Source organism: Solanum lycopersicum, chromosome 9 (assembly GCF_036512215.1).
Source record: "Solanum lycopersicum chromosome 9, SLM_r2.1".
Classification (NCBI taxonomy): Eukaryota; Viridiplantae; Streptophyta; class Magnoliopsida; order Solanales; family Solanaceae; genus Solanum; species Solanum lycopersicum.
Window position 1 is genome coordinate 3,113,594 of NC_090808.1, and position 25,138 is coordinate 3,138,731.

The 25,138-nt window shown below is 27.8% G+C and overlaps 3 protein-coding genes across 3 annotated transcripts; 1 reads left to right on the forward strand and 2 right to left on the reverse strand.

Moving 5' to 3' along the window:
* Positions 1-687: 687 nt before the first annotated feature.
* LOC101263148 (UPF0481 protein At3g47200) lies at positions 688-2,124 on the reverse strand. The gene has a single exon (XM_019215628.3). The coding sequence runs from the start codon at positions 2,098-2,100 to the stop codon at positions 763-765; it is 1,338 nt and encodes a 445-aa protein (XP_019071173.1). The 5' UTR covers positions 2,101-2,124; the 3' UTR covers positions 688-762.
* A 1,529-nt stretch (positions 2,125-3,653) lies between these two features.
* On the reverse strand, positions 3,654-5,727 carry LOC101262848 (ethylene-responsive transcription factor ERF024-like). The gene has a single exon (XM_026032927.2). It carries the CDS (start codon positions 4,485-4,487, stop codon positions 3,879-3,881), a length of 609 nt encoding a protein of 202 aa, XP_025888712.1. The 5' UTR covers positions 4,488-5,727; the 3' UTR covers positions 3,654-3,878.
* Positions 5,728-20,489: 14,762 nt separating this feature from the next.
* Positions 20,490-24,082, forward strand: LOC101267050 (trihelix transcription factor PTL). The gene is made up of 2 exons (XM_004246508.5): positions 20,490-21,269; positions 22,610-24,082. The coding sequence occupies exons 1-2, from the start codon at positions 20,779-20,781 to the stop codon at positions 23,748-23,750; spliced, it is 1,632 nt and encodes a 543-aa protein (XP_004246556.1). The 5' UTR covers positions 20,490-20,778; the 3' UTR covers positions 23,751-24,082.
* Positions 24,083-25,138: the final 1,056 nt, after the last annotated feature.

Consider the following 25,138-nt stretch of genomic DNA (forward strand, 5'->3'; position numbering starts at 1 on the left):
AAGGGTATTTTAGAATCAAAATTATAACGTTAAAGGTAAATTTGACCAATTTCAAATAATTTAAGAGCAATTTTGTCCTTGTTACCTTAATCTAAAACCTTCTCTACTAACTATAATAGTCGTATAACAAATAACATAATGATTAGGACTTAAGAAAAAGAACTTATTGGTGCTATTCTTGTTGGTACGAGATTATTTCACACTTTCCAGTGCTTATACTTCTCATCTATTGAAATTCTGTTCAAAAGCTTCGTCCGAGAAAATTATTACATGTAATTCCAACTAACAAGAAAATAAAAAATCAAATTCCAAGCTCATATATAGAACCAAAGCCCCAAATATTCATAATAACATGGGTACTTTAGAACCAAAATTATAAGGTAAGGTAAATTTGACGAATTTCAAATAATTTAAGAGCAATTTCGTCCTTGTTAACTTAATTTAAACCTTCTCTATAACTATAGTAGTCATATATATATATAAAAAAATAACATAATGACTAGGGCTTAACATAAAGAACTTGTTGATGCTATCCTTGTTGGTAAGAGATTGTTTCACACTTTGCAATGCTTATACATCTTACCTATCGAAATTTTGTTCAACACTTTGCAGTGCTTATACATCTCACCTATCGAAATTCTGTTCAAAAACTTTGTCTGAGAATCGTAATTCCAACTAACAAGAAAATAAAAATGAAATTCCAAGCTCATATATATATATATAATCAAAGCCCCAAATATTCAAATAATTTGCAAGTCAAAATCAAGAAATAGGGTGAACATAACTCAAAATAGAATAAAGTGTTTGTAGAATGGCCAATACCAATAGCACAAGAGCAGCCAATGCTGAAATAAAAGACCATGGTGAACTAAAATAAGTATACTTAAAACTTGCCCAATGAACATGCCAACTACTCTTATAATAATCATTCACCTTAATAAACAATTCCAACAAGTAACACTCATCAATGTCAAACATAACATCTTTCCCAAGATTGTTGATGAAATTAGCAATTTCATAATCTGTCCCAAAATAATTCTCAATTATATTGCAATCACACAAATACTCAACATCATGTTGTGTGTTCACCAAACAATCAAGAAATGTTGCATATGTTGTCATGTGCTTTGAACAATCTACATGACATTGCTCATATGCCACACAATTTATCAAGAATGAACTCATGAAATCATCTATTGTGATTGTTGGCATCTCAATGAATCCATTATTGAATTTTATAGCCAAGAATGTCTCTTCTTTCCTAGGTCTAAGCTTGATCCCCGCGCGACGAAGCTTTGAGATGCATTGTATGACATTTGTAGGTGAATGGTCCCTTCTATTTTTTGGCTCAAGAAAAATGTAACTTGATCTAAGAAAATCAAGTAAATGTTTCCCTTCAAGATTACTAAACTTTTCAAGAACTTCATTAGGTCTTTGTAATGTGTTGTTAAAGAAAGTCAAAGCCAATTTGGCTAAAGAAGGAGTATTACTTGATTGGCTAATAATATTGGTAAAGTCAAACAAGAATTGAAGTATGAAAAATGGGATTTGATTTTCAAGTCTAATTAAATCCCTCAAGAAAAAAGGATATATCCAAGACATTGAAATTAGTGGATCATCTTTTTCAATTGGAATTACCCCTCCAATTTTTCTAAAAAGCTCAATTATAAAACAACCATCAAGTACCAACATTTCAACAAACTCATCTTTGTTGAGAACTATTGCCTCAGAGTAACATTCTCTAGCTCTCATTTCAAATGGTTGAATTGCCTTCAAATAGTCCTCTAAACTAAGCCCTTTTTCCTTTGTCCTCTTAACTAAATTGCCCAAAAATCGCCATTTATGCTCTTCGATCATCTTAACGTTGTCTTTTCCACGATGGTATGGACCAATTGACACGATTTGAGGCTCGTAGGATCGACCATTGACATTAATAAAACTTTGAGGTACACGAAAAATGCAACAAGAACTCCGCCCCGCGGATTCATTTAGGAGTTGAGGTGGTTGGGAGATCTTTTGTTGCATCAACTCTAGTTGAGTCTTGTTTATTTCCCAATTGATTGTTACAACATGTTGATCTTCAATTGAAATTTCACTCATTTTGAATTTTTTTTTGGAAAAGAGATGTCCAATTGATGATATGTGCATGTTAGCTAGTATATAGTGAGTTGGAGAGTGTAATTATTAAGAAACAAAATGATTGAGAGGTTAATATTTGTTTATAGGCAATAAATTGAGCACTTTTAATTATTTTATTGTTAAAATTGGTTGGAACTAATTAGAAAACAATTAAACATCACATGCAAGTTTTGTCAATTGATTGATAGGGAAGAGGACTAATAGGTGCAATATATATATTGTGGTGGTCAATTCGAGTTTAATATTTATTTATATATTATTTAAAATTTTATTGATAAAATATTAAACTGTCGTCTAATATTTGAATAACTTGCACCAAATTTTAGATCGTAATCTCATAAAATTTTCAATTTTTTTAAAAAAAATATATATAGACCATGATCTCAATTTATTAAAAGTTGTCAAAAAAAAAGGGAAGAAAGAGCAAAAGTGTCATTATTGGGTAATTTTTCAAAAGAATTAACAAAAAATAATAATTTTTGGGCTTTATGAATCACCTTGAGCTTTATTAAATTAGCTCGAAACTCATCTATTTATCAAAATATACCAATATAAACGAAATCATTAGAATTAAAAATTTAAAAGACAATGAAAATATCAAAATATGAGGCAAATAATAGCTACTATTAATAATATTGTAATTTAAAAGACAATGAAAATATCAAAATATGAGGCAAGTAATCTAATAGCATAATAACTTAAGTAACAAACTCAACAAATGCCCCTCAACCAACCTCTGTGTGTATATATATTATTATATAATATAAAGAATAACTCAAAATTATCTAGTTAGATAATCTTCTCATTTTATCATTAATGAAATAATTTATAAATATATAAATATGTGTGTCTAGCACACTAATAGTATTTTTTTTTCTTTGGTATACTATATTTTCAGACAAATACTGTCACATAAATTAGAATAGAGAGTATAATATTATCGATGTTATCCAATAGAAAAAAAAAGAGAGAATAGAGAAGGGGGCAGAATAGTAAATTACTAATTAGAAGGTTAGTTGTACAAAACCCTAGTTAGCTAAAATCTAGACCTCAATGATCCTAATTGAGAAAACTTTCTAAAATTGGTTGCTTCCACCTAACAAAATACAAATGTTAATGTCTCTATATAAATATCTATGCTTAGCTTCAAGTTCAAGCTTCCAAACTTTAGAACTCATCTTATGGTAATTAACATTCTTTGATTAACACGAAAAATTATACTGTGTAGATAGATCAAAACATTTTTTTAACACGAAAAATTATACTGTGTAGATAGATCAAAACATTTTTTTAATCACATGTATGTACTATATATATTGTGAATCCTTTTGACACTATATACATGTGTACATTTTAAATATTTGATATATTGCCCTTCATAAAATCTTGATTTTGGTAGTGTTTTGGTTTTGATTATAGAATACCATAATCATATCTTTATCAAACAAGAACAAATAGAAGATTAATACAAATAATGAAATTAAGTTTAAGCAATTAAGGGAGAGGGTTTACCCTGTACGCACCCAAAAAGTAGCAGCTGCGACTTTTCATTGTCAACGAACAAGAAAATAATCAAGAAAATAAAACACAAGTAGTTGCTTCCTTTGAACCAAAACCCTTTACAAGCAATAAAAGAACATTGAAATTAACACACACATAATTATAATTTACATATATATTTTACTTATCTAAGTTCAACATTATGTTAAACTCATGTTGCTTGTAGAAATAGCAAATTATTAGGTATAATTCCACAAGTTTTGGTAGGTAATAGTAGTTTGATCATCATCATCATGCATATAAAACCTTGGTGGACTAAGTAACATCCCTTCAGCCATATTAACAAGAACATTTGGCATATCAAATATCAAATCCTCATCCATAAACTCAAAATTTTGAATTTCCACATTCTCCAGTTTACCCTTTTCATTAATTACTACCTCCCTATGCACCGCAGCCGCGGCTAACAACGCGTCCCCGGCTGCCCCAATAGCTGCAGCCGCCCTGGCTGCAGCTGTCTGGATGTCACGAGCAGAGCTCGTGGCAGGAACAGGAAAAGAGGCAGCCGAGTTCGGGAAGTTAAGATCCGCCTCGGGACCTTTTAGGGCTATGGCTGCCACGTCATACGCGATGGCGGCCATTTCGGGTGTCGGAAACGTCCCGAGCCAAATCCTATTAGGGGATTTTGGCTCGCGAATTTCTGACACCCATTTTCCACTACTTTTTCTTCTCCTTATTCCTCGGTAAACGGGGTGACGCCCTGAATAAGATTTATTATTGGGGGCAGTTCTAGAGTTGTTACTGCCCCCGATAATAATGTTCTTTCCACCATAAGTAGTAGTTGTCATTTATAAATATATATAAAAGATTTGCTTGAGTATAATTAGGGTAAGGTTCTTGGAAATTAGGGTTAAGATTATTGAAATGGATTAAGGAAGCCATTTATGGAAAGGGAAAATTTTGTGGAATAGAGATGAAAATTGAAACCAGTTATTGATGAACTTGCAAGTGAGTGTGTTTTGTGTGAAGGATTTTGGGTGTAAGGCAAAAAGGTGATGGACTTGTGAGTTGGATACTTAAGTGTTGGAGAATAATTACCTTTTTATACATTTAGAATTAGGTTTAATAGTACTATTATCTTCTTGTTGTTTTGATGATTAAGATAGTTATATTTGTGAACCAGCATGTAGACATCTCAACTTGGTCTCGATTACTATGAAATTTATTAATATTGTGTTTCGTGGACATTTGACGCTGACGTGTCAAAAAACATTATTGATATCTCGATGATCATTTTGTAAGTTGAAATACTGTCCAATTGATGTGCATACTCAAAATTGAAATATTTTTATTATCAGTTGAGACCAGGTTAAATCTATATATTTATATTATGTGTAAATATAAATTATAGTAAGTTTAAATATCATGTAAAATAGTATGCAAGAAGCCATCTTTTTATGTAAATTTTCCTATCCAAAGGATAATCTCTATAGTGAAATTACAAGTAAAACTTATAATGATTATTTCTTGTGAATTTATTTTAGTGCTTAAGCTAAAATGCTCTATACACTTGCTGTAAAACTTATAGATTTCAAGTGTCTTTCGATAGTGACTGCACCTTGGTCTAGTTTGATGTATAGTTCGATAAACAAAGCATTTCGTATTTGTATAAAAGGCTCGGGAAATGGTTGTATGCGATGCATTGTCACGTAGACAATCTATTGTATGCAAAGCATTAATGACGATTTTCATAATTCGAACTCATGACTTTTATATTGTCACACGTAAAATTATTTTGTCGTTGCTATAAAATTCCCATTTTCTCTATATAGTTAAGTAATTTCTACAAATAGTAAAAAAGATTACACCTAAAGAATAAATACATCATATAATATAAAAAGATGACTAGAAAATAAATTAGAAAACTAAAAGACTAGAAACGTTGGAATACTTCGTAAAAAATTACTTTCTTGCTACCCTCTTTTCTTAGGAAAAAAATTATCGTATCGACTGTTTAATTCAAACTACATCAATTTATGTGTTTAATAAATTAAAAGTATTTACTAATTATTTATGATAAGTAAGAGACATATTTATACAAACACGTGTTATACGTATATCAATTTAATATAAATACTCGATACATATAAATTTTTACTTTAAGAGGAAAAGCCTTCCCCCACTAACCCTAATTTTCAGCTTTTTAACACCTTGAAGGGAACACCCAAAATAAAAAGATTTGATAATGTATGGAAAGTAAAAATGTATGGGCTTTGAATCTTAATCTTTCTAAACAGTAACACAAGTTCATAATAAAATCTTTGTTCTCTATGTAATTTTTTAAAAAAAAGTAGACCGTTTACTTTTCTCGTTCGATGTACGATACTTATTTTAAAGTAATGATTAATTTGAATCCGTGTCGTATACAACTCAGTATTGATTCTCAACTCATGTGTATATTGAGCTATGTATTGTATAACTGCAAATTGGGCCTCATGTTATATATATTAGCCCATACTAGATGGACATAAGAGAGGAAGATAATAAAGCCCAATAACAATGGGCTCATAATGGTTCCCTTATCTCATTACCCGTTAACAAGTGACTTTGTTAGGAAACGTTTTACTGACATAAAAAAATGCGAGATTTTTTTGATATATTTTTGAATTTAGTCGGACCACAATATGAAAATAGAACACTCAATGGAAATTCATGCTTAATTATTTCTAAATTTGTTTAATCAAACATACATTTTTCAACTAGTTGTTGGGATTTATAGTACTTCTCTAATTTATTTTAGGGGAAAGGGTTCGAAATATATCCCAATTTTAACTGAAACTGCTGTAACAATTTCAAACTTTTGGCAGAACCTATTTTCCGCTGCGCTATTCAGTAGTGTATTTTAAAAATATGTAAGTGTCCACGTGGACATCATAAATATTGAATCATTAAAAATAGTATATATTTTTAAAATACACTATAAATATATAATGCGGGGAGGTCTATCCCAAAGGTTGGGATAATTACAACAATTCCTGCCAAAGTTTGAATATATTTCAGACTTTTTTCTTTTTATTTTATGTGAACATGATATTATTCGGAAGTTAAACATTTTTTTTTCATGATTTATTTTATTAAAATAAAATATTGAATTTTGTACCATACAAAGGATTTGTAGTACTTTTTGTATGGTTTTAAATATACAAATTTTATTTTAAATATTAAAAAATCTACCTTCAAATGCATAGTAAAAGTATATTTTCTGAATCTCATATTCTGAATACCTTTCGTGTATTTTGAGATGGAGAAAATATTATTCAATATGCAAGATTAAAGAATTTAATTTTAAAATTAATCCCTCATTAAAGTATGAATATATATCATTTACTTACTTCAGAAAAAAATATAGATATCTATATCTTGTATTTGTATAAATGATAAATGTGTTTCATTTATTGTTTTGGTGAAAGTATCAAATTCGAGTAAATATTTAATTAGCTTTAATCACAAATTTCAAAATTTTATCTCCAAATATTTATTTAGATACATATTCTAGATTATCTATTAAAAATACGTCATTAAAAAAAATCCAAGTTTCAAAAAGTTATAAAAAAAAAAACACAAATACTTAGCCAAATTCTTAACCATCGCTTGATCGACACGTGTCAAGTTAGCCCGCGTTTTATTTATTCAAATCTCAGAATTTTCAACTAAAAGGTGATTATTTATTCATAATTTAGAAAAAGTTAATAATAATTTTCTTAAGTATAATGATTATACTTATTTTTCTTTTTCTTAGGGTTGACAACTCACTCCCATATAATGATAAAACAACTTTTTAAAATACAACCATTAATGATTCACCAAGAATGTTTTTTATAGGTATTGGATTGGTTATTTATCTCTTAAATAGAACTGATCGTTGTTTTGCGATAAAAGTTATTTACAATTGATTTTATATTGTTCGTCATTAATTTATCACTAAATCTAATATGATGTTTTTATGATAATTCTTCACTATTTTATTTTTATTGTTAACATAAATATAAAATTGACTAATGAATTTTTGTTGTTTAGCGATAGAAGTTATGTATATTTAATTTTTTTTAATCATATACTTTTCTAGCCAATAATCATTTTTTCCAACTTAACTAGCAAACATTCTTCTCACACTCTATAGTGCAACAATTAAGTTTTCTACAAAGAAAAATTATCGAAAGGGCACTTCTCACTTAATTAGTACTAATTACTATTTAATGATAATGACCTCTATGTTATTTTGGCAATAATTTTCTTAGCCTTTTTGAAGAAATAAATGAGAAAATAATAAGCATCATTTTCAATTTATGGGGCCTTTAATCGATCATGCTAATTATATATTCCATGTGGGGTCCTAAAAAATTATCTTGATAAACTCAAAATTATTCATAGGTTGATCTATCCTATCAATTTAATTGGATTGAAATACATATTTCTTTCGAATCTTGATAGTAAAATTATTGTCATGTGATCAAGAGGTCACAACTTTTAACATATACAAAAATATAAGATAAAATTGTACTTTATAAACTCTTATAATTTGATCATTTTTAAATCTCATATATAATAAAAGTTTAGTATATCAAAATTTTGATTTTCAAATATTACACACTTAACGATGATTAATGATTCAGATGAATTTGGACTTTCGTATGATCACTTGTCGTACAATATCTTATGATAATATATATTCATATGTGTAAAATAATTGGTTGAAGTAAAACTATTGGCAATGGAGTATTAATTAATATTTTCTCTTTGTTCCAATATTTCCCAATCATTATTTTTATATTCAAATAGGAAAAAGGGGTCTTGAACCATTATCAATGTTTTATTACTCTTTATTTCTAAATGACACACTATCTATGATCTAATATTATTTATTTGTATAATAATCATTGGTGAAATATTGTTGATTGTCGTTAATTTTATTTAATGATGAATTGCAAAAGAAATCATCCTATCAATTATAAAATATTTAGTGATAAATTAACGATGAATGACAATAACTTATTTATAGAGCTTTTAAATATATAGATATGTCAATTTTTATTGAGCAAATAAATGAAAGTGTGTTTAATTATAATCCTAAATGAATGGAAACCTAGTATGTATTGGACGTACGTAAAATTAAATTTAATCAGATTTTAGTGGAGATATCAATTACGGTAATTGAAAGGTCTTAGGAGAAGTCAAGTGGTATCAATTGCAAGTTAGTCTCTCTAATATAGATAAAAAAAAATTTAATTAAAATTTTTGGTAGGTCCCACAATTATGCAACTCAATTTAATTATTGTACCAAAATTGTACCCTCTTTTTTTTTCAAAATTATTTCGTCTTTTAGAAGAGGAAATTAAATTATTTTCCATCATACTTTGGTTGTCTTTTCTAGGAGAAAACCATAGGGAGTAACTATTAAAAAAACAAGATTAAGTAATATATAAATAAATAAAGAGACATTATTTTTAATCAAATAGACTAAAAATAATACGGTAAGACTAGGGGTGTCAAATGGATGGGTTGGGTTGAAATTGAAAATCTTATAGGTTGAATAGAAATTGGGTTGGGTCTTGATCCGCCCAACTTTACTTTGGGCTCAAATGGGCTAAAAAAAGGAGTTGGATCTTGACCCGCCAATTTGAGCCAATTAATCTAAAAAATTTAACATATTGATATTTAATTTTTATAATCACAATTTGAATTTCTGCTCAAGAATTTTTTGTTAAAAAGTAACAAATAGATAGATAAATCCTAAAAGAGGTTAAACAAATAATAATTCATACCTTCAATATAGAAACATATATTAATAAAAAGTTTTAAACCGAGTAGAAACTGAAGATTGAACTCAATTTAAATTATCTTAAGTCCAACCCTTGAAATTCCGAATGGATTAGACGACTTACCTATGTTTGGATTCATTTTTTACATCCCCACACAAAGGCAAACAAATTAAAATTAAAATTAAATTATATTAATTAATAACATATTAATAGTTTATCTTAATATGAATATTATTATTTATTTTTCAGACTCGAACTCATGACTTATAAATTACACGACGAAAGAACATGTAAAAGAACTAAAATATGTAGAAGAAATTATATATGTAAGGTTTAAAAATATTGAAACTCAGAAAAAAAATTGAATAAATACAGAGAGGTCAGAGCAAGGGCAAGTCAAAATTGTACAAATAGCAAATAAATGGGAGATTATGATCAGAGCCATGCATGCCATGCAGAAGAAGAAACACACATGAGGGTGCGTTAAATCAGAAATTTCGTTAAAAATATTTAAATTTAATTTATAAATATAAAAAAAATAAACTTATTAACGTATATATATAATGTAATACGATTTTTCATCTAAAGGTTTTCACTATCATTTACTATATATGGGCTCATTCAGGACAGGTTTAGAGATATTGTTACTACTTATAATTTATGTGTACATAATTAAAATCTTTCTTTTAAGATCTTGTAAATATGAAAGAAATCTAATTAATTTCTATAAGCACATATAATTTTGAATTTAATTATTATTTTAATGATATTAAATTTAGAATTATTATAAAAATTAATAAAATTTAAATTTTGAATCTGTTTTTCGACAAGCTAGAGGGAGTAGGAGGAACAGATGGCACCTGAGATCTAGCAAACATGTATTATATATTGGCCACTCAAACTCTACTACTACTACTACTCTTTGTAGCTCTATAGCTAAGATTTAACTTTTTTCTTTCGCTATTTATTTTTGAGATTCGATTTATTTTGTATAAAGAAATTTATTTTAAAGTATACATCACTTCTTAAAAAGGTAATTTCATTTTCATATCTTGAATTCAGAATATCTGATTAACAAAGAGAGAATATTTATCATTTTATCACATGTCGTTGGATAACTAATACTATTAAAAAATGTATAAAAATCGAATTCAAAATATCTGATTAACAAGGAGAGAATATTTATCATTTTATCACATACCGTCGTATAACTAATTCTACTAAAAAATGTGTCAAAACCGATGAACAGGGTTGGTTTCGTAAGTAAAAAGCAACATCATATCAAATTTTGGTGCCTTAATTTCAAAAAAACGATTGACAATCAATCCTGTCCATCGATTTTTTGAATAAGAAAAAAAATCCACGGATTGAATTATTTGAACTGATCCTATCCGTTGATTTTTTTTCTCCATGAGTTTTTGCATTATTTTTGGTAATGTAATAGGTTCTATGACTATATACATACTTTCTCTGTCCAATGACTTACATTTCTTTTTAGTTTATTAAAAAAAATGACATATTTCTATATTTAACGACATACAATTTAACTGTAAACTTCAAACTTATCCTTGATGAAAAATGATTTCTAGCCACAAAAACGTCTATGACTTATTTTTAAATCAATAATTTCAAAAGTCATTTTTTTAAACTTCATACTACGTTAAACTAACTCGTATAAATTGAAACGAAGATGTAACACTCTGCAAAACTGACTGACTATCAATGCTAGCTAGATGTGTCATGTTTGTGTATTATTACAACATTTACTATGTGCATGGATGTAACGCTTTGTCTTCAATTACAAGCTATCAGTATTATTTCACTATTTAGTGTGTGTGTGTGTATGTGTAATGTGTTGTGTTATCTTCTCATCTCTGAGCAAACACACACTCATATGTAATTTTTTGTTTCTCTAGAGGAGGCATTAGGTCACTACTCACCTGCATACCTATAATAGGCATCAAATTTCTTATTTTTATCAACTTAGGATATTATTTTTATCAACTTGGCTAACTTCTAGAAATTGATAAAGGGTAAAATGGGGAATATTAAGTTGATTATTTCAAAATTATAAATCGTGTCATTCTTGTTTAAACAGATTAAAAAGAATTAAAACGGAGTGATTGTATGTATAAACCTATGATAGTAAATGCAAACTTGCTAATGTCAAGGTAGAACAATATTTTCAAGGAGGTCGATAAGCAGTGGCGTAGGAATTTTAAATAAGGGGGTTCAAAATCTGTAGAAATAGATTCACAAACTAGTCAAAATTGGTTCAACATTTACTACATATACATTAAAAATTTATTTTAACCATAAATAAATAATATAAATTTTCACCGAAAAGGATTCGGATGAACCGCCTTATACTAAGGTGGCTCCGACCCTATCAATGAGGTTGCAAACCATCTTGCTAAGTTGGCTAAGAACCGTCGAAATGAGAAGGCAATCTTTTTTAAATTTCAAGATTCAAACAATTAATTCTTTTTTTATCGTAAACTTTGACTTTTAAAATTTAAATCGTATAGTATACAATGGAATAGTCCTTTTTAACTATTTTTGTTGGTACTATACAACTGGAAAAAAAAAGATGTAGAGGTAGCTGGAATTTTAATAAGAGTAGTAATTAATCAATTGATATGGAAAAATGGGGGCAGTTTAATTTGGGTTTTTCTTCTATGTGTTTGACATTTTGTAGGGCCAATTTTTACTGTTTTACTATAGTTTATCTCTTACTTTTTAATTTTGTTTGGATGTGTAGTGGTCCATGGACCTATATGCCTACCATTTTCGAGATCGGAAATAGAATATAACTTACGAGTTTATAAAAAAAAGTTAACTTGATATATGTATCTGAAACGTTTATTTAAATAATTTAATTCAAATCATTGATTTTGTACCTTTATAATCGAAAAAATCGTGATAAGATATTAACTATAAAAGAATAAATTAACGAGGTAAGATAACTTTATTGTTATGCTACAAAAGATCAGGTGTTAATATAATTTATCGATGAATTATCAAAAATCATATTACAGTCTAACACCAAATAGTAAAGAGGAGGTTGCCCTACTAAGCCTTATATCTCGAGCTTTGAAATTATATAAATTCTTTTTGTTTTATACCGTTAAAAATTCAGAATTTTTAAATTTTAAATTCGATCCATTTACTTCTAATAATTTTTTATTTTTTTTTGGGAAATAATAATATTAATGTGAGTTGTAACGTACTTTTTGTTCTTATCTTTGGATCCATTTGGTAGGTGCCAATTTATACTCTCAATTTTTGAAAAAAATTGTTGAGCCTTCAATGATTCACCTTTATATGAATCCCTAAAATGCCGGGTCCCGACCAAAATGGGTCCTTTTTAGCCCATCAATAATATAGGTTATATATGTCGACGACCTACTAATTGTGACGTTCATAACAGAATATGTAAATCATCAAATTAAGTTGGTCATTCAGAAAATTGATCGACTTTTAAATTAACAAGTTATTTAATAAGTGATGTATGTGATATTTCAAGCAAATTTTTACGTATTAAAAAAGGGTGAAAAGAGCTACATGCTACGTAGATTGCATAACACAAGTTATTGAAATTATTAGAGCCAAAACGGATAATATATGTCATGAGTTCTGATTTTGACTACACCAATACACAATGAGGGTTTGATTTAAGAGGATGTGAACTTCTAAACTCTTGTCATTTGAAATTTCACTACGAAAATATTTGAATCAGCTAGAGTTGACAAAATTTAACACTGTTCATTCAATCTGTTTAAGTTTAGATGGGTTATCGATCCGTCTATTTATCAGTTTTATTCATTAAAAATTAGATTCATATGTAATCAGAATCGACTCATGAGAAATCTTGATAAAACATTTTTGAATATAACTTTTTTTTTTCCAGTTTGATATGTTATATGTAGGAGTTCGGAGCCTAAATTGTATAAAATATTAACAAAAATTTCAAAATGGTATATAAGATTTTTATATTAACCAAAACGGCAAAATTGCTGAAACAACAACGATTTACTCCATCGAAAAAAGCAAAATCACTGCTACTGCAGCGATTTTGCAAAATGTGATTTTTTTTAAAAAAATCAAATCGCTACCTTGACACCGATTTTCAATTACTTTTTTTAAAAAAAATTCTTTAGCAACGATTTTCAATTTATTTATTTTTTTTAAAAAAAAATGTTTGAAAATCGCTGCAATTTACACTTTTAAAAAAAAAATAATTGAAAATCGCAGCGATTTTTTTTAAAAAAATAATTGAATATGCTCTGCCTAGGTAGCTATTTTCTTTAAAAAAAATAATTGAAAATCACTCCCTTTTCAAAAAAAAATAAATTTAAAACAATCGTTCTCTAGGTAGCGATTTGAATTTTTTTTTTTAAAAAAATATATCACATTTTGCAAAATCGCTGCAGTAGCAGCGATTTTACTTTTTTCGATGGAGTAAATCGCTGTTGTTTCAGCGATTTTGCCGTTTTGGTTAATATAAAATTTTATATACCGTTTTAGAATTTTTGTTAATATTTTATACCCTTTAGGCTCTGGACTCTTATATATAAACATTATATAAAGAAGAAAATAATTTTATTAGGTACTAAAATAGTTTAAAACAACAAATAAAACAAGCTTAGTAAAAATTGAATTGGATTGAGTGTTGATCCGTTATATAATTCATTACCTAACCCATTTTGGCCCGAGCAAATGTCTGTTGATCCAATTATTATCTGAACCGCTTATGACCTGTCTAAATTTGACACAGCCGTCCAATTACCACCCTTAGAATCAGCTAACAAATATTATTCATGAATATAAGCAATATTTTAATAATTCATTAATAACGTGTTATTACTAAATAGAATTTGCAACAGACTTTATTATTCCACTAAAAATAGAAGAAAAAAAATCAGAAAAAATAACAAAAATAAGAGGAACAGAAAGTAGTAACAGTCCCTTTGTTGCAAAGGTTTTAAGAGCTAATAGATCAATGGACGTACAATTCATACGTAAAAAAAGTAGCAGCAGAAAATAGTACTTTTTTTTTTTTAAATCACGTGGACTGATAATTATGTGACGGTATTTAAAATATAAAAATATAAAATATTATGTACAATAATTGATTACCACCCACCCCTTCATTTCCAAATTCACTCGAAATCGGGTGATTCGACAATATTAAAAAAAAACATATATTTTTAAGTTTTTAAATTTAAAGAGTCTCATTTTTAATAATAGTAGGTTATCAGTTATTAATTTTTAACAAATATTGAGTACTATTCGTAAAAAAAGTAAACTTTTCATGAAAATGAAAAAATTATTAGAAGAATGACATATTTGAAATACTATATCTCGTGAAAAATAATTTCAAATAAGAATGGTTATGTTATCAATTGAAAACTAGAACAAATCAATTATATAAAAGTTATTAACAAGTCAAGTTTAAAGCCCCGTTTGATTTTTGCTTTAGGCGACTAATATGTTGGAGCGCTCCAGTCTGGAACAAAGTCGAGTGGGAGAAAGAGAGTTCATTTGAATTATTTTTACGATATTTTTTATATATTTTTTAATTTTCTACTTTTTTATATTTTTTAATTTTATGATGAAAATTTTAACTCTGCTATTATTATTCGTAAGTCTCTTAATATATTTTTTGATAAGTGCGGCCTATAGCTATAACCACTCTTGTATATAATTTGGTGATAATATCCCAAGCATAGTATAAATGCATGTACCTCTTTTTGTGGGATTGAGAGGATATATATATATATATATATATATATATCATTTCTCGGTTGCATTTTCATGTGTTAAAAATTGAGTTTGAAATTTATTTTTCATACATATTTTACGAATTTTTAATACATAACAAATCTAAATCAAATCTATTAAATTAGATTGAACCTATATATTACCTTCTAAAATCACCCCAATATTTAATTTATTCATTTGAGCAATAAATTGTCTCTTTAATTTAAAAATTATTCTTAATCAAACGATTTACTCCAAAATGAGATAAAACTAAGTGATTTACTCTAAAATAATGAGATCTTTTATCGATTTCAGATATAAATCTCTAAAATAAAATAAAATATCTTTTTGAAATTGGCACTTTGAAAATAGATCCAACAACTATATGTTGACTCAACTTTAATTTAATCTCAATATATTTATTAAAAATATCCAACGATAAACTAAAAAATGAGTCCACCATATCTTATAGGTCATTTTAAATTGTTCTAGCTAGTACTACATGTATATATATATATATATATATATATATATATATATATATATTCCTTTTCTATAATAATATCCAATGATTTTGAAAGACAAATTTAACTGTTTCTTGTTTTAATTCATGCAAATAAATAATTGGTTATGGTGAGCACCTGCAATTGGCAAAAAAAAGGCAAATGGGTTCATAACCTATAGTTTATAAAAGGAGGCACAAGTTTTCAAGACATTTTTTTTAAAATTAATTAATTTAAAAATATTTCCTTTGACCACTACAGTCTATAACTAACATGTGAAAGCCATTAATATATTAAATTAATTTTGGAAACTATTTTCCCAACATTACTTTTTAAGGAAACTTTCTCAAAACTTGTAAAGTTTGCTAAACTAATTGCAAGATTTTCAAGGGGACCATAGTGATCAATGTTTGAGACTTGAGAGACATGTGTACATTAATCTCATTTTTGGTATTTTAAAATCTGCGACGCTCTAAAATGAATAACGAACATAAAATGAAAAATCATATTCATTCTCGAATAACTTTTACTTTTAAGTGAGATAATCATATATAACGACATAATGTCAAGAGGGCATAAAAACATTATGAGTTTAAATCTATTGATGTCGTTGAAGAGAAAAAAAAACTTGTACTAGTATTATTATACTTTTTAAATCTAAAACAAATGGGGGTTGACGTATTTTACATAAGTATCTTTATGGTTTATTTGTGTCAAATTGAGATCGATAGTACAAGCAAGCTCATATATATATGATACAACAGATGTTGCCATCCAAGAGAAACAATATTTTTATATTTTGTCCGAAATATTTAATTATTTAAACATTTAAACGATATAATGCACATAACATAGTTAGAAAATATATAAGAAGTTTTAAGTAACATATAAGGAGATAATACTAATTAGTAATTATAATGCAAAAGTTAATGCTCTTTGCCTCATAATATCATTGAAGCATATGGCTAACAATGATGAAACAACCAAATATGGAAATTCTTTTGATGATTTTTGCCATAATGAATGAAATTCTTTTGATGAATTTTAAAGTATTTTTTTAAAAAAAAACTTAATTCAACAATAATTACTTAATTAATGAATTTGAATAAATTTAAATGATTAAGTTTTAATATGCGTTTAAAAAAATTCTATCGAGATAACTATCATTGATCATATTTCCATCCATTATTATCACTTAATTACTATCACTCTATACAAAAAATAATCTTTAGTGGTAACTAATTAATGATTATAGTTTAAGTTGTAAAATATGCAATTTTAGCGGTAATTATCATTATTTTTTAAATGTTTCTAAAGACTATACCGGAATGAGATCTCATGACAATTAACTAATGATGCCTATAAAAAATCATCACTCTTTATTAATGTGAATATTTATTGTCGCTAAAGGTCGTTTTATTATAGTGTCACCTCAGGTATCACCAATTCCCCATCATCGATGTCATCTTTTATCACTTTCAATTATCATCATTCACAATCACTATCATCACGAATTACCATAATTAATCGTCACCAATACTATCTATTTTTTACAATTATTACCATAGACAACAACTACCACAATAACTATATCAATCAAATAATCAGTCATTATCATTAATTATCACTATCATCGATCAAAATCAGCGACACTACTATAAAGTATTATCACCATTAATCACTATGTACTCTTTTTTTTTTAAAAAAAAAATGAACATAGCATTCAATGGATTAGTATTTTTTAAAAAAATTATTAAAAATATTTAACTACTAACATGCATCAATATGAACCATGTGAATAAATTTTTTTTTAATTTTTTTTTGACATGAATTCAACAAAGGCAAAAAGACAGACTGCAGTATGCCTGCATTAGATGTGTTTCATCATTTCATTGACCATTCTAATCATTTTCCTTTTCCATAATATATTCATTTTTCTTTACTTCTTGAGAAGAAAGTCATGTGCAGGAAATACCTATCTTCTCTCATATAATATAAATAATATTTATAAAAATATTTTTCTTTTTAAAAAAATAAAAATAAAAGAGTTTTACCAAGTGTAGAATAGGCTTAACTTGACCACAATATTTTTTGAATTTTGACATAATACTTAGTTAACATGCTAGATCGATAGACTTTGAATCTTATTTCTAACTGATATTATAAATTCAATCAGATACTCTCCGTCTATTACTATTCCTTCCGTCTATTTTTATTTGTCATGTTGTAATTTTCGCAAGTCAATTTAACTAGTTTTCAAAGTTCAATTGGATTACATTAATTCGATATTTTAAACAAAAAATTAGATATTTATAAACTATACAAAAAGTACTATACATTGTAATTTCATATGAAAAAATATATCGTAAATTGTTAATCAAGATATTCATAGTTTGACTCTAAAAATAGAAAGTATGATCGTTACAGTAGACGGAGATAGTATTGAATATTCAAATATTTATTCAACTTCCTTTTTTTTTTCTTTGGTCAATACCTAAATTCCATTATATACATTGTTAGTGGACAAAGCTAAGCTAGGGGAACAAAAAGGAATTAATGTGTGGCTAGTAGAAATACATCAATATTTTTTTAGCCTTATATACATCTTTAACTATTACACCTAATGTTAATGTACAATAAAATATAGACAACATAACTTAATTCAATATATTATCTTGATACCTAGCAACTAGACCAAATGTCCTAATGAATGTTTAATTTTTTTTCAAAGCTTTGATTGGTGTATTTTTCTCATGTAAGTAGTTTATATATATATACACCAATGCATATATCACTGACTAATGAGTAGTTTATAAACAAAAAAATCTTAATAATATCAATATGAATATATATACTGATTTAGTATCAACGAAATGAAATTATCAGTTTTTCGAAAGAAACATAAAAAGGGAAAAAAAAAGGAAGAAATATAGCATTGGTCAAATCTCAAAGGTGAAACATCCTTTTCATTATTAAGCTAACAGTACTTGTTGCCCTCTTTTTTGTCTTAAAAGTTGTCAAGCTAACTAATCAACACTATTCTGGTATTTAAATCATCTTTTTTCAAAAATAAAAATTATTTGGTATCCAATATTTACGTTAGTTTAGGCAAATTAAATAAAAAAGCGCATTATTGAGTCAAATCTCGTTATTATTATACTATTAACTTAAGGTTAATGTACAAACTCATAAATTTTAATTTTAAATCCGCAAATGATAAAAACTACATATGGAAAGGGCATATACTATCACACTCGTTAGGGTTTGATCGTTCTCTGAATTTACGTAAATACAAAATACTTTACGCATCAATAACAATTTTTTTTTTTGCATAGTTAATTAACCCCACGACTCACTGAAAAAGTACTGTTAATTAGGAAAACAAAAAGAATGTAAGTAAGTTGAAGCTTGGAATAAAATTTAAAAGCCAATAAATAAACAGTACTACCAATTAATGATTTTATTATTTTTTAAAGAATTTAAATTTATATGCATGCTGGTCCTGTACGTACACTGCAGTGTCATTACCGTATATATATATATAATTGAAATATATATATAATACTTTTTTATTACTATAAGTGAGAGTCAGTATATTAATTCCACTGTTGTAAGTTTGAGTAACAAAAGGTCAAAAAAGCAGAATCCAAAGCACTGTTCTAACCTAATCTAAACCCTACTGCTATAAAGCAAACTAACCCTACTTTTGAATAAGACACGAGCTCGTCTGGTAGAACGTATAAAAATAATATTGAATGTAATATATGTACACGAGGTCATTCGGTAAGAATGTATAAAAATAGTTTTACGAAGATATTAATTAGCTAATATTAATATTATATTGAAATCGAAATTTAAGATTCAAAATATGAATAAGTGAACATACTAATTAGTCGAAAGGGATTTGTTATTTACTATATAAGTATGAAAAATAATTTAAATCATATATAAATAGAATAATTTTCTATTGAAGGGAAATAGATGAATACTTAAAACTAATCTAGCTCCGCTTATATACATACAACGATTACAAAAGCATTCTAGTGTTACTATATATACTATGTATTTTTATGACTTCTATAAGTATCCACCATTTAGGTTGTGACGGATGAATAAGATGTTCAACTCTTAAATAGCGAATTTGGATTTAAGCTTGATAATGAAGAAAATTTTGTTATAGAATAATGTTGAACGAATTTATATTAGTGGACCCGCCAAAATAATGGTCCAGACATCGGATGAGGAAAAAAAAAGAAGAAAACCTTATGTATGTGTTCATTTATATGCATTCGCCACCGAGAGTTTTCTCTTTAACGAACCTTACTTGATGCGAATTTGTACTAATCGAAGTTCAAAAACAGACGTTGAATACCAGATGAAAAATAAAACATATCTTACATATTTTTCCATAGTATATAAATATTGTTATTTTTTCAAATTACTAATCCCATAAAATATTAGGTGATTTCTCTCAGTTGTATAATCTTAACAGACAGAGTTACATATTACTTCTTGCTTATAGGTTAGAGATCACAAATATATCGTAAAACAAGTAAAGATACACGTAAACTGACTCAGATACCACGATTCTTAAAAAAAATAGTTTAAACTATAGTAGTGATTTTGTGTTCTCGTGACCTTTCCACTCTTATCTGTCCTTTCTTCACTTTGGATCAAATTTGTCCCAAAAACACCCTTTCACCTTACACTATTTTTTCCTGTATATCAAACAAAATATCTTTATAATCTTTTTATTATATTACTCCAATATCTTTTATAAATCATTACACATATAAAAGAGTGACTAAAGCTTTACAACTCCATCAAAAAAAAGAGAGAAAAAATTGGTTCCATTTTTTCCAGTACTACTCCTTTTTTATACTCAAATTCAAACCTTTTTTCTCTAGAAAAACACAATCCAAATCAAACTCCGCCGCCCCCTCCCCCCAAAAAAATAAATAAATTCTTTCATCTTTTTAAAATATATACAGAGTTTGAACTAAAATTACTGGATTTCAAATGAGTGACTAACTCATAAGATTTGATTTGTTGAAATGGAAGATCAATATGGAATGGCAGATCTAAGACAATATATGAACGGTGGGCGTTCGATTTTCGGTTCGATCCAACAAGTACCACCAGAACTATTACCTGCTACTTCTCACCAGCAGCAACAACACGGGAATCTCGGGCCGGGCCATCACCACTATGACATGGTGATGGGACTGGCCCAAGTTCCTTCGTCTTCATCTGGTCACGGGCTTACTACTCCACATCATCACCACCACCACCAGCATCATCAACATGAGTTCCTTACGGACTCGAGTACTCCTGTAGCTGTAGCTGCTACAGCTACAGGAGCTACTACTACGAGTGCCGGATTTAGTGGGATGGATCAGATGGAGACTGGTGGTGGTGGTGGTGGAGACGGAAGCGGGCGGTGGCCCAGACAAGAAACACTTACACTACTTGAAATCAGATCAAGATTGGATCCAAAGTTCAAAGAAGCTAATCAAAAAGGACCCTTATGGGATGAAGTTTCAAGGTACCATATAATTAAAAAAAAAATATATACACACAAAACCTAATATGATTATTATTATTTTGTGTGTTTTTTGTTCACTTGTGTCATTAAATTGGAACGATACAAATTAGTATGATACAAATTAAATCTAGATATGGTTCAAAATTTCTTTCTAAAATAATTTCTTCTTATGTTCTTGATATATATGATATTTTTAATTTAATCCTAGTATTTTTTTTAATTTTACGTATAAATACAAAAAATAGTAGATAAAAAAACTATTCCTATTTTAGTTATAGTGAAGAATTTTTTTTTCCAAAAATCTTACTCTTAAATATGTTCTTATTTTTTAAAATTTTAATTTTTTCAATCCTTTTATTTTTTCTCCAACAAAAACATTATTATTCACTTGTTCTTGTAAAAGAATTTCCTACAAATTGTTATTTTGAGTTATTTACGCTTATGTTGTTCCGACTCTTCAAAAACATATATCAACAGTTACATGTTACTATTTCTAGAGGATCCAATACAGGTGGTGGTGCAACAATATTTTTGAAGAGTCGGAACAACATAGATTTCGAAAAATCTATTCATATTTTTGTGTACACTGTGGAAATGAAAAAGGAAACAATTGAGTTTTCTAGAGAAAAAGCAGCACTTTTAAGCAAAAACTCATACAGTAAATAAGTTGCCAATTTTGTGTTAGAAAATGACACTACATTGAAGTTCAGTTAGAGAATCAGGTGTTATTTTCATCTTTATTAATACATCACATACCCTTTTTTTTTAACTTCATTTTACCTAGATCAAAATTCCTTTTTGCTTGTAATTAACTATATATATGTATTATATATTCCAAATAGGGGTTTTGTATAGTTTCTATCTTTAGGAAAAATATCAATATTTCATCACGTGACACATTGAATCATTTGTGGAATCAAAATAAGGGTTAAGTCAAAGAAATATGAGAAAATCTTTCTGTCGATCCATAATTTGTTAGAATTACTGTTTTTACCTTCCTTCCAGAGTAATCGTAAATTTTTCACTATTCCTTTCATGTAAATACAATTCGAGATGAGAATTTTCAAAAAAATTAAACTTATTTTCCTTTATAACGACTCAATTTCAAATAAGTTAGTAATTGTAGTTTCCCATTTCTTATCGGCTTATGAATATGGTTTTGATGATCCTTTTCTTTGATGTCAGAAGTCATTTTGATATAAGATTTTATTTTCTTTCGTCTTAAAACCCTTATATATATATCTTACTTAAATCATGTCACTCCATTTAAACTTTTGTTCAACCTTCTTACTACTAAATAAATTTCACATTAACTAATTATTTTCTCTTAATTATTGTAGGATTATGTCTGAGGAACATGGATACCAAAGGACTGGAAAAAAATGTAGAGAGAAATTTGAGAACTTGTATAAGTACTACAAGAAAACTAAAGAGGGTAAAGCTGGAAGACAAGATGGTAAACACTATCGATTTTTTCGACAACTTGAAGCTTTATATGGTGAAACAAGCAATAATATTTCATCTACCTCAACGGATATTCTTCATCAGGGAAGTCATTTTCCTTATAATTCCGTTAACAACATGAGTCAAGATCCTCATAATTTTCACCACCATCAAGCTTCTAAGCTATCCGATAGCATGAGCTTATCAAATTCATCTGAACTCAATACGTCTTCCTCAGATGATAGTGATCATCATGATAAGAAGAAGAGGAGGGGGAAGAGGAGTTTAAAGGCGAAGATTAAAGATTTCATTGATGGACAAATGAGGAAGTTGATGGAGAAGCAAGAAGAATGGATGGAGAAAATGATGAAAATGATTGAACATAAAGAACAAGAAAGGATATTGAGAGAAGAAGAATGGAGGAAGCAAGAAACGATTCGTATTGAAAAGGAACATAATTTTTGGGCTAATGAGAGGGCATGGATAGAAACACGCGATGCTGCTTTAATGGAGGCTGTGAACAAGCTAAGTGGTAAAGATTTGAAGAGTACTAGTAGTAATCCACGTAGCCTTGATGAAGAAATGGTTGAAATTCATAACAGAAACGGAGATGTAACAGACAGTCTGAAAGATGATGTTGACCAGCACTGGCCTGATAGTGAAATCACTAGGTTAATACAACTTAGGACTAGCATGGAATCAAGATTTCAACAATTGGGAATTTCATCATCAATAAATGATCATGATCATGATCATGATCATGATAATGATCATAGTAATAATCATGATCATGTATTATGGGAAGAGATTAGTGCAAAAATGTCCATTTTGGGGTATGATAAAAGTGCTACAATGTGCAAGAAAAGATGGGGTAGCATTAATAGTTACCTAATGAAGTGCAACAAGAAAAGAAAAGATCAAAATTCAACAAGTTTGTTATGTTACAATAGTAATGTACAAATCAACAATCAATATTATGAAGCTGATGGATCATCATGTTTTAGGTACTTAATGGGAGATCATCATCAAAACTTATGAGAAAATTATGAATTGAAACTAAAGCAAGGGTGCTGGTGATGGTGCTGGCGATGGTGGTGACGATAATTGATGATGTGTCACAACAAGTACAACAAGACAATTTGTAAGTTTTTTTTTTCTTAAAAAAAAGAATAAAGATTGGTTTGACATGAAGTTATTTGTCTTGGGTTGCTAACTGTTTTATGAAACATATAATTGATTTGAAGTTAACTTTGTCCTAGCTAGGAGGTTGATCAATTTGGCTACCTAATTTTACTATTTTTATGAGATGTTCTATTTATATTTTGTATTTAAATTAAGTAATGGATTGATGTGGTAATTATTCTCTTCAATTTGCTAATTTTCTTGAAGTGTTTTGATTATTTTTTGCAATACAATGTTATCCTTTCTTAATTTGGAGGTATTTCACATGTGAAATTTGAAATTTTAGGAGTCGAGTAGTGGTCTGTGGATTATTTAATATTGCATTATTTTATAGGGCGTTGGGGATCAGAAATAGTTGGTGATAAGAATGTATTTGATATAAAGAAAAATATTAAATGAGAAAAAGAAATACTCTTTTCGCTTATATTATTCTTCATTTTTCTATTTGAAATACAAGATTTTGAAATTTAGTGTGCTGGATGGTAACAAAATTTTTATCTGATAAATATATTGCGGAAAATATTATTCATCTTATCAAACATGTTGTAAGGGTTTGATTATCTTTGCAATACAATGTTATTCTTTCTTAATTTGGAGGTGTTTCATTTGTGGAATTTGACATTTTAAAAGTTCGATTGGATGTTGAAGAAGGGAAATAATAGGTGACTAAGGGTGTATTTGATATGAAGAAAAATATTAAATAGAGAAATATTTTCTATTATATAGTTCTTCAATATTCTATTTAAAATATAAAATATTGAAATTTTAAAGCGTTGGATGGTAACAAAGTTTTAATTTGAAAAATGTTTTCTATTAAATATTTTTGGTCATATTGAACATGTCCTAAGTTAGCCGTTTTTAGAATAATGTTTACTTTTTATAAATAGGGAGATATGTTAAAACAAGTATAACCATTAGCTCTTTGGTTGGTAATATTTCTTTTCAATTATGAACGTTTTTATTATTTAAAAGATGATCTAATATTAAATTCGAAAGACGTGATTTTCAGTAAGCATCTAAAAAGAGTTGAGTTTGTCTCATAAAACCACGTGAATTCGGACTGTTTTCAACATCGAATATATAAAAAAAAAACATTTTAGGATATTGTAGCAAATGATTTCGTTTTTGTAAAAAAAAAAAATCTATTTTAGTAATTAATTCAAAAATATATTCTTTAATCAACTTTTCATTCATAAAAAAGATGATGTGATTATATTCCACTCAAGTAATTTTACTATACTTTT

Coding starts and splice junctions, on each gene's coding strand:
- LOC101263148 (XM_019215628.3), bottom strand. CDS start 2,100: ATGAGTGAAATTTCAATTGAAGATCAACATGTTGTAACAATCAATTGG.
- LOC101262848 (XM_026032927.2), bottom strand. CDS start 4,487: ATGACAACTACTACTTATGGTGGAAAGAACATTATTATCGGGGGCAGT.
- LOC101267050 (XM_004246508.5), top strand. CDS start 20,779: ATGGAAGATCAATATGGAATGGCAGATCTAAGACAATATATGAACGGT. Junction 21,270..22,609: donor TTATGGGATGAAGTTTCAAG/GTACCATATAAT, acceptor TAATTATTGTAG/GATTATGTCTGAGGAACATG.